The sequence below is a fragment of the Anopheles maculipalpis genome, chromosome 3RL, assembly GCF_943734695.1.
Source record: "Anopheles maculipalpis chromosome 3RL, idAnoMacuDA_375_x, whole genome shotgun sequence".
NCBI classification, from domain to species: Eukaryota; Metazoa; Arthropoda; class Insecta; order Diptera; family Culicidae; genus Anopheles; species Anopheles maculipalpis.
This window is the reverse complement of record NC_064872.1, coordinates 69,134,620-69,144,990: the sequence shown is the minus strand read 5'-3', so window position 1 is coordinate 69,144,990 and position 10,371 is coordinate 69,134,620. Positions and strand designations below refer to the sequence as shown.

At 43.7% G+C, this 10,371-nt stretch overlaps 4 protein-coding genes across 5 annotated transcripts in view; 3 read left to right on the top strand and 1 right to left on the bottom strand.

Annotated features, from left to right (window-relative positions):
* LOC126561499 (ubiquitin-protein ligase E3B) overlaps positions 1-10,371 on the top strand; it is a 480,330-nt gene that overhangs the window by 311,487 nt on the left and 158,472 nt on the right. The gene's annotated exons all lie outside the window — the stretch shown is intronic.
* Positions 126-829, bottom strand: LOC126563007 (uncharacterized). The gene is made up of 2 exons (XM_050219614.1): positions 318-829; positions 126-243 (listed from the first exon to the last, which is right to left on the bottom strand). The coding sequence occupies exons 1-2, from the start codon at positions 827-829 to the stop codon at positions 126-128; spliced, it is 630 nt and encodes a 209-aa protein (XP_050075571.1).
* Positions 2,513-3,999, top strand: LOC126560923 (uncharacterized). Its single transcript, XM_050216874.1, has 2 exons — positions 2,513-2,521; positions 3,457-3,999. Exons 1-2 carry the CDS (start codon positions 2,513-2,515, stop codon positions 3,997-3,999), a joined length of 552 nt encoding a protein of 183 aa, XP_050072831.1.
* Positions 7,717-8,585, top strand: LOC126560922 (uncharacterized). Its single transcript, XM_050216873.1, has 3 exons — positions 7,717-7,731; positions 7,870-7,921; positions 8,269-8,585. Exons 1-3 carry the CDS (start codon positions 7,717-7,719, stop codon positions 8,583-8,585), a joined length of 384 nt encoding a protein of 127 aa, XP_050072830.1.

Here is a 10,371-nt window from a genome sequence, read left to right as displayed (position 1 = left end):
TTATTGACATGGAATTTTTTGCAATAAAATCATTGCAAACGAAATCGATTCTTATAAAGGTTGGTGTTTATTTAGTGATATTGTGTTCATAAGTTAAGTTGCTGAATATTAGTTTAAGGTTTTTTTTATAGCTGAATGACTTCTTTCTCTTGCGGTTCCTTATCGATTTCGCCAATTGTGGGCTGTGGGACCTGCATCTCCGAAGTTATTGGCTGCTTAATTTCAATTATCTCAATGAATGGGCTGTGGAATGAAGATAAGCACCATGAGTTGCAGTTTTAAGAACATCAGAACGCTCGGTTAAATTCTTTACTCACCTCGGCTTTGGCAGATCCTTGTTCGGTTCCGTAGGATCAGGATTAAACAGCGACCGCAAACCCGAAATCAGCTGTGGAAACATTTCCATCTCCACCGGTTCCGGTTCCTGGGACGTGGTGTACTCGTTCGTCAGCACCACTGGAACGGGCGTTGTCACAGGTTCGGCGTTCAACGCATTCGACGCCTTGTACAGCATATACTTTGCGTACAGTTTCGGTTTTTCCAGTGCTTCACTAGCCATACGCCACGGATAGCTAACGACATACCGGAGCTGTTCCGCCACATTCGATACAGCATCCCGCGACACATCCATCGCGTTCTGTGCCGTCCGATATACTTGATCTTTTGCCTCCTGCAGGGCCTGCTCTTCCCGTTCGACCAGCGATTTCTGTGCTTCGATGGCACGCGTCAGTATGGCAGCGCGGGCTCCATACTGTGCACCGAGAATCGAGACAAGTACCAGCGCTACCAGCAGCAGCGAATGGAACCGGAATTGTGATCGGGCTGCCATTTTTTCGACACGTTCTACAGCAGTACGAGGTGTGGGTGGTTGTGCTTCACTGGTTAGCCTCGAGTGTAATGCGAGCCGTTGTCGATGGTCATATTCTTATTTATAGGCTCATTACGGGGCTAAGAAAGTCAGTCCCAGGCGGCAGAACGTAGAACGGAAAATGGTTGAACCGGAAACTGGCCGTTTCCAGTGTCCCAGGGGAAGGAAAGTGAAAACGAGCTTTTAAACTATTATCCGTCTGGCAAATCAATCACTTTCGTGCTTCGCAGGTTGGCAAAAGGTCAAGAAGAACGGCCGGCTAATGCCGCACGGTCATGAATGGTTCGAGTTAGCGATTAGGCGGGTTGCGCAGGTAAGCACCAGCTATCGCCGGGTATAGAGAGTAGCGACGTCATCGGTGTGAACGAAACATCCAGATGGCCGATGGTGTTCACGGCGAAATGGAGACGATCCATTCGGCGAGGTGCTAAAAAATACCATCAGATATGCTGGGATGAGTTGATCTTTGCATAAAATTTATCACCTTATCGATGGAAACGGTCAGTCAGCTTTCAATCGTCGGTGCTACCGGACCTATCTGTCCAGCTGTATCGGTCCATCCCAAACAGTTTAGTGCTTCAAGTGATCGTGTTCTGAAGTTCGCTAGTGTGTAGCGTGGATTTCATCGTATCTCAGGCGACGCCTTCGGTCATCTCCACATCCTTCTGTCAACGATGCACGGATCATTGAAAGTGAGTTAAATCCCCGTTATTGTGAGGATTGGGTTTTCTGGTGCTTAACGCATGTATTATTAACGTCAAGATTAGCATATTTATTTTAGGCAGATTGAAGCATTTCATTTCCTGATTCTTTTTCCCGATCAGGTGCTACCAAAACGAGTTCTATTTCTTTAAAAAAAACACGTGTGAAATGTGCTCAGAAGAAGGTTTGAATTTATTTTTGCAATTTGCTGGAAAGTGAAGGTCATTGCTGTTGGCACCATCATGAAACTAGTTCCTGAAGAGAGGCCCAGAAATTCGTTTTGTGCACGGTGAGCATAAGCGATATCACAAGGAATTTGAGCCAGCCGTTTGTCACCGAATCCGGTTAGCATTCTGTCGATAATTGTTGTACGGGATTTACCGGCCATTACTATTGCTTAACTCGCTGGTCTAATGGGCAACAGTAACTGCTAACATCTGCAAAATGGGTTTGTGTGTGACATACATTCGAGTATACCGGGACGGTTAAGCTGACCTTACTGTTCTGATATACCTCGGTTGGAACAACCGATGGTCAGGGCATTACTTTATGTATGAAGTTCACCTTTTCTGTCCGAAGTGAAAGTGCATCGGCGCAGATGTTATGAAACACTTTCTTTTGGAATTAGTTTTGCATCGACTTTCCATGGGAGTCGTTATGTTAGTTCGGTGTTCAGAGTAATTTGAATAGAAATGCAATTTTAATTTCTAAAATAAAGCTGTCAGAAGTGGTGCAGGGAGGGAGAGTTCCGTGGTATTATGCTGCGATTTTGTGTTAAGAAAAATAAACTGAAGATCGTAAGATAAAGACCAGCTTCCCAGCAGCCCAGCAAAGATTTACTAAGGTACCTGCTATTCCGGGGTTGATCATCAACAAACAAAATCTAGTAGGCCTATCACTGTGACAGCCGGTGCCTCTTGGTAGCTCGACAAATCAAAAAGAATGATCAGTGTAAGTCTTTGGGAGGATTTCTTTTAGATTCGAGATTTGAATAGAATCGAAAGAATTAGGAGAAATCGTCACCGACTAACTCGGGCCCTGGCTAATCCTGGGAAATAAGGTTAAACCTCCGACCTGAGCGAAGCTGGGGACTCTTGGCCAGCTTTGAGATTCGGGAGAGTTTTCCCTTTGCCTTCCCTACGGATGTCGATTCCGCACTTCAGTAATGCTTTCCCGCACCCTCGGAAGAATTAGGCGAAATTGTTGCAAGTTGAACATTGATAACTCTTCGACCTCAGCGAAACTGGAGTAGTCATCGTGAAGTAGTAGTCGTGAAAAAAAGTCTATCCATCTGTTCCAATTACATCCTACAATATAGCAAAGAACTTCACGTGATCGTCCCACCCAACGGTGGATGCTTGCTTCCGGTTTGTTCCGACCGAGATCGAGCCTTTTAGTGTGTTCAACAACTACAACAAATGTCCAACAAATTTCTAATTCAATGTTACGCGCCGTTGGAATACACAACACGACAAGTTACAAGGAGAAAACAAAGGTGTTACCCAATGTTTGCTAAAAGCGTTTCACCTGCTATTGTATGTGCAAACATTTGCACATCAACTAGGACAATCCTCTGATGCAAAACTTCCGATCATGCGTACCGGAGTATAATTGCATTAACACTCGGTTGATGCTTTCGGCACGGGGATCAAAGTTCGTTTAAAGTGATGAATCGTTCGTTAATGAAAATGAGCTTTAAGCTGAGGGATTTGGATATGAAAAGCGATCGTCAGCATGGTCTCCACCTAACCTAATGACCTCAGAGGGATCACTTATGACTCAACAACTGTTGTAAACTAATTAGCACTTTGATTATGCCAAGCTTTGTATATTTATTCCATCAATCATGTTTGTTAATCGGTTTTGTGTCTGTTTTCTCTTGGTAGGTCTGTACACTCGGTTTGATTTTATTGGTAGGACAATCTTCTACTGCCCCGCAAGGTGATGCCTACTCCGAGTACCCGAACGGTGCGTTCAACGATCGTGTCCCCAACAACGAGAACAACCAAAAGTTTAAGGAGTATGCAGAATTCTTAACACGCTTCGACGATTGGGTCACCGGCAAGAAGGTACCGATCCCAGCCGATCCAGTAACGGATGCACTGCATCAAGAATTGCCACCAGATGCGCCCACTTTCGGGCAGGCCCGTGTGGCTCGCAACCCATCCAATTACGAGGATCTAGTACCACATCCCGTGTACAAGCGTGAAGATAAACCGGACGAGACGCTCATCAGCAAGGACAAAGATTTTGGTGAACATATCGAGGATAAGGTACCGGAAACGACAACCAACTCGGACCCAAAGTATGGAGATTTCATCAAGGAGCTGAAACGCTTTGACCCATACCTTATCGGACGCAATGTAACGATTCCCCACAATGCAACGGCCGATCAGGTCTGGAATAGTGAAGATGGTCAAAAGCATTAGGAGGTGATCTTGTCAGTATTATTTCAGTGTGCGTTTTTTTTTTTGTGTGTGTTTATGTTTGTGTGTACATAAATTGCTTTAATGTTATCCTCGATTACTAACTGCCACCAATTGGAGTTTAAAAAGTCTATTTATACAATAAAGTGACGTTTTGAAAATTGGATTTTTTTTTTCGGTTTACTTGTGCCACAGTCCACAGCCTGATTGTTGATCTGATCTTTCGGAGGGGAGGTAAATCGTGATAAGCAGCGACCCTACAATAGTCACGCGTCAAACAAAGGGATCAGACTCTATCCATTTTACCACTTACGCTTGCTATTTAAATTTTATTTAAATTCTTGACACCTTTCGATCGAAGATCGTATAAAACCGCGAAACTCTGAGCAATCTGTGGCGCACTCGATTAGTCATTCTTTTTGGAGTAGGTACACGTAATTACTAGAAGGAATCGAAGTCTTTCTTGGCGTGTGTATGTGTGTAATGATTACCAACCGTTTTACCCAATGACCCTAGCAAGCCTCATCGAACATCCCTGGAGATAACAGCTGTGACCTCCAACATCATATGCTTTGATTATTCATCCACCGCGACCGGGTACAGCCTTTGTTTGCATACGCTACACATAATGTTGCACAATCATTCTGCTGTTATGGTGGCACTTTGCAAGCTCCTGCAGGATCACTTTTAGGACAATGCGTTATTTTGCCTAAAATCAATCAAAATTCCCATCTCCTTGCTAGCGATCTTCAATAATGTAAAGTCAACAAATGAAAAGAAAATAGTTTTAAAAATTCCAACAGGAATCCCCGTCGTGCCAATGTTCCCCACACGATGTTGTTGTTGTTATTGTTTTGCTTGGCGAGTGCATCGTTTTTTTTTCGAAATTCAATCACTACACAGATAATCCAGTGGCCAGACGCCACTCCATAAAATCAAACTACAACTAGTGCACGAGTGCTTGCATATTGCGCGTTATATAAAAGGTGACTTCAGAGGAACCTGAGCAGAATTGAATCAGTCGAGTGTAGAACTTGCACAGTGAATAATCGTTGCTACTTACTGCTAGGCCGAAAGAAAGACATAACACAACGCTTCAACATGACTAAATGGGTAAGTTGTTGTGTTTCTCTCCTTTGGATGGTGGATCACGAGGGTGATCGTCAGTGAAAGTGAACTTTGCTATAAATCGTTGCTTTATCGCATTCGTCTAGGGACCTTTGCTGTTGGCGGTGTTTGTCGTTGTGGCGATCGCTTCTGTGCAAGGTGAGTTACGATGGAGACTTGTGTTGGAAGGATAAGGCAAAACGTTTGAATGACTTTATTTTGGGTCACATTACAGCTGATCATGGTGGAGAGCATCATGGCGATGGTGAACATCACGGTGATCACAAGCCACATGGAGGAGCTCATCATTCCGATTCACACAGCGGTCACAGAAAGGGTAAATGTGGCCAACATGGAGCTGGTGGAGCAGAACACGGAAAGGGATTTGGACGGAATCACAACCATGATCATGACCATGACCATGACCATGACCATGACCACAAACACCATTCCCATGAAGGACATCATGATGGACATCAGCATTAGCCCGGGATGAAGTGAAAAATGTGCTAATATTATTTTAACCAGTGTATTCCAATAATAAAGAGCTGCTAACATGTGAATAGACGAGTATATATTACATTTCAAGATTTCGTGTGAAAGAACCTAATTAGATTAAAATAAGTCCTGGGATGACTCCAAAAAGGTGTGGACCGTTCTACTGCAAGCAGGTGGTTTCACTTAAGCGTTAATAAAAAGTTATTTTTCGTCTTGGCTTTGTGACTTACTAAGCTTCGCCGACCATCAAATTGCTTACTTGACTTAACGATATCACGCAGTTGTGTAGTTAGTCCTCACTACGGGAAAACGATCCAAAATGGATTTGAGTCGCCCGGTCCAGGCGTGTGATGATAGGCGCCACTGTCGTCTACACCACCGGGACGCCCCTAATAAAAGTTTAAGAACCCAGAAATAGCAGGCCAAGGTCGTAGAGGGCAGTTCACACAGTCAAAGCATGAGAGAAGAGATCCTTGCCTAACTAGAAACCTCGACTACATGAAGGCATCGAGGCATAAATTGCTGATGAGCAAGGGTCGAATAAGGCGGTTCTGATGCATTTTGTTGGATGATAGGATTGTCGCTTAATCGGTGTCTAGTTGACTCGGTGTGTGTATCGTCATGGCAATCGATGAGGATGTGGCGGACAGTGATGTCAACGCTACAGAAGCTGCAGAGTGGAGGACTGGATTTGTTAAGGATGTAGGAATAGGCCCGGTGTATATGTCCTATCCGAAGGCGGGATAGGACTCGTTGGTGGTGACAGGATTCGATATCTTCCCATGAAGCAAAAAAGTGCATGATGGCGTCCCATCAGTTTGTCGCTGAAGTCTAGGTTGTTCCAGTGTTGGGCGATTGTGGAGTTGGTAAAGCGGATGGCATCTCGATGCGAGAGGTTGTTGAGGATGTTGTGTGCTTTTGCTGACGATCACAGATCGTTCGCTAAATATTGATTCAAACATGCTTTAGCCCCACAAAGTATCTTTATAATAAGTAAGCAGCACGTCTGAAAAACCCGTTGACCAGACATAACCAGCTTAATTCGTCGGTTTTTTTGTGTTGTCTGAAATTTGTCCAGAACAAAACAAGATCAAAAACCTAGGAAAAAACCCCAGATTTGATAAGGATCCCCCATAGTTGACGTGTCCGACATGATGCATGAGTAGGCAAATTTAAAAAATTAAACCTAACAATTAAACTGTACAATGATGCAAAGTACAACGAGATACGTGTAGTTTTGTGTCTCTGAAGTCAATAAATGTCCTCAACCAGTGCCATGATTGCGTGAGACATTAGAGGCAAAAAAAAAACCACCGTGTGTTTAACGTGTTTGTAAACAACTGTCTGCCTGCCGGGGCCACACACAAAACCATTGGCACCAGGTCAGGAAAACAATCTAATCATCCTTAGTAGACGATCTGTTTTTAGTTACAAGAGCAAAAAAAAAAAGCGCGCCTTAGTGTGACTGTGAGTGCATGTCTATAAGAGAATCTTCGATAAGAACTTTTGCATTAATTTTACTGCTGCTTTTGACCAGCTGCGCACAACATTTGTGAGTGTGTATTAGTTACGCGCTACGATTGTTTGTTTGTTTGTTCTCTTGTTTGTTTATTTCCTGCGACCGGTTTTTTCGATGCCTTGTGTGTGTAACGCAATCATTAAGGTACGTCCGACCAACAATCCGACCGACCGACTGGGTGAAATGAAACCTTCCCTTCCCTTCTAAGCGTCCATCCAGCGTCCCATTCACCTGTTAGGCCCTTGCCAGCCGCGATTGCGGTTGATTGCGTGTAATCGTAAGCTTGTGCCGCCGCTGATGAACTGGTTGATCTTCTTCCTTTGCTTCAAGGCCTGCGGAATCTGTGAAGGAAGGAAGTGGCACACACAACTAGACAACAACAATGAAGAAGCACACACTGCCCAAAATGAAGTCATTGCCAGGCTCCCTGGGCCGGCCCAGACGAGGCCGAGAACTATAAAAGAACGCTGCATCTTCTCGGGAGCGATTAGTAGCAAACCGAGACGAGCCTGTATAACATTTGAATCCGCGTGTGTCCGTGCATTACGAACGAAAAGAACGATCGTTATTTTAAACAACAACAACAAAAAAAAAACATGGCAAAGTTTTTGGTACGTTGCGTGACGTGGAGTTTTTCAGTTCTGTTCTTATGGGAAAGGGAGGACGCGTGAAGATGCGAACAATCTCGAACGAAGAATTTGTGCTTAAAAGTGATGTTTTTTCGTTGTTGCTTTTGACTGTATTTGCAGATGACTTCCCTGTTGGTGTTGGCCAGCGTCGTCATGATGGTTAGCGCGCAAGGTAATTATAGGTGCTGCCAAGTGTGTGTGTGTGTGTGTATCGGTTTCGGGTTTTTGGGGATGCTTGATCTGGAGAAGATAATTTTGAATATTTATTGCGAGCTGTTCGTGATGGTCCAGCGGTAGAGAACGGTTGCGGCACCGATCCTCCTCAACTATACCCAGACTACAGGTGGACTGGGATGGATCAACTAATACCTAAACCGTCCTCTTGTGCGAAGAACTGAAAATTCTGCTTCAGGCAAAATCAAGCCAAAACCCCTGCGAAGTTCTAGAATGAGTCTTCAGATCAAGTTATGGTCGAGCCTAACGTGTGCGTTTCTTTGTGTCGTTTCCCTTTTTACATAGGCTTTGGTGGTGGTCATGGCGGTGGTGGTAGCCACGGTGGTGCTGGACATCATGGCGGCCAGTTTGGCGGCGACCAGCATGGTGGTGGTGGCCATGGAGGTGGTTTCCAGGGTGGCAAGCAAGGATTTGGCGGTGGTCACCAGGGCGGTGGTTTCCAGGGTGGCAAGCAAGGATTTGACGGACACGGTGGACACAGTGGACACGGAGGAAAGGTACATGGAGGCGGCCATGGAGGTGACAGCCATGGATTCGGACACGGCCATGGTCAAAACCATGGACACGGTCACCAGGGAGGATACAAAACTCATGGTTATTAAGTAATGCTAACGTAATTGTTTAAGGGGAAAATAAATGTGATTTGAAAGTGTAATCTTTTATCGCTTTTTGTCATCGGTGTGTTGAGAGCTGTTGAAAGAAATAATTTAGTAAGGTCCAACATCCATCGACCACAACGTTTAAGGTCATGTAATATTTTTTTCACGCACTTGTTCGGTGCGAATCTACTTTAAGCTGCTCTCCATGTACGTCATACGAGTATTTCGGTATAAAATCTCAAATATTCTTTCTTATTTTGGATTTCGGAGCAGTAGATCATACCGGCGACTACAGCTTCCTCTGTCATGCAACCAGATAATCTGTCCTGTATGATCAATGATAGCTTATATTTTAGTATGACTGAAGTAATGGACAAGTCCTTCCCGGAATAACCCTTGTAATAATACCTTCAAGAAGCACGATCAACTAATACAAAAAAGAAGATAATGCTCCAGTTAGAACGTTCCTGTCGGACTCGACATTCGGCACAAGAAGAAGATCTGTTTTTGGAAGTTGTGTCTAATAAAATAAAACACAACACTTCAACAGCACTTGTACACTTGTTGTTAATGGTATCGTTGACGTTGATCGTAAAAGATAAAAACATGACACAGGTCTGACGTGCCATGTACATCATAAAAATTCTGTTCCTGAATCGAGGCAAAGCGCTGTTGTGCTGTCGTCACCGTTTGCTTCACATTATGCCTAATACATTTAGCATTTTTTCAGTTCTTTCTGAGTGCTGATGACTCCATTTTAATCAAAAAAATTGAAATGCTGACAAACCGTGCTACTTTAAAAGTGATATTTTTCACAAGCATCGTCAGCTGCTTATTCTGACTGCTTCCTTTCCAAGGTGTATCTTCAATTTGAATAAAAATGTTACATCTATAAAGCATAGTTTTTTTTCTTTCTCATAAGTCGTACGAGACTGATGTGTGGCAGAAGTCTTTCTCCTTTTTTCAGAAGCAGGCAATATGCAATAATACTCGAAACGGTTATCAACCGGTCATTGGTATGAAACCCTAAAGCATAAATCTCGCGGATAATGATGAGCGAAGGATTGCTAAGAGTCAAAGGTCAGTCAATATTGAACCATTAAAGTAAAAGTTCGGCAGAACAGGACTAAAGGAAGTCCGTTTTTGTTCCTGTTGCTATTCCTTCCTAATGTTCCCAAGTGATCGTGGAGGCGGTGGCTTCCAAGGATTCAGCGGTGCAAACGGTGTTCAAGATTTAAAAGACAACAATTTTACGAGCTGTCATATAAGCTTTGTTCCAACGTCATTACCATTTAGTTAACATTATGCCTCAAATAATGTAAATCAAAAATTTACACCAACAAGTTTATGCCACTCTAGAGATAAGAAGGAAATACGTTTGTCCGATCATCTCAAACAAAAACCAAGATCAACCAGTTTCATTACACCAGCCTCCCTCGACAAATGTGGCACGTTTTGGACCATTGATATAATTATTGTGCTCTCTGCCGCAAACCCGACCCCTGTTTACTTATCGCTAAATGAAAGCATTGGTGTTGGTTGCAAAAAAAAAAAGGCACGGTCTAATCTAAGCTCCGGGTGTGGAGGCTTGTAGTCGCATCACACCAAGCTCTCAGCACACTAAAAACCACTCTACCGATAGATTGAGAAACCGGTAGAGAAGTAAAAAAGGTAACGATGAAGAAGACCCAGCTATTCTTGCTAGTACTGTTTCGATTGTTCAAAGCAAAGGGGCAGGATTTCCCCAAAACCTACTTCTTACAACATCACGCAGCTTGGATATAAAAAT

Bases quoted from the DNA above. Each gene is read 5' to 3' on its own strand.
- LOC126560922 (XM_050216873.1), top strand. The intron at 7,922-8,268 runs GTAATTATAGGT...CTTTTTACATAG, and splicing joins CATGATGGTTAGCGCGCAAG to GCTTTGGTGGTGGTCATGGC.
- LOC126563007 (XM_050219614.1), bottom strand. From the start codon at position 829: ATGGCAGCCCGATCACAATTCCGGTTCCATTCGCTGCTGCTGGTAGCG. The intron at 244-317 runs GTGAGTAAAGAA...TTCATTCCACAG, and splicing joins AAGGATCTGCCAAAGCCGAG to CCCATTCATTGAGATAATTG.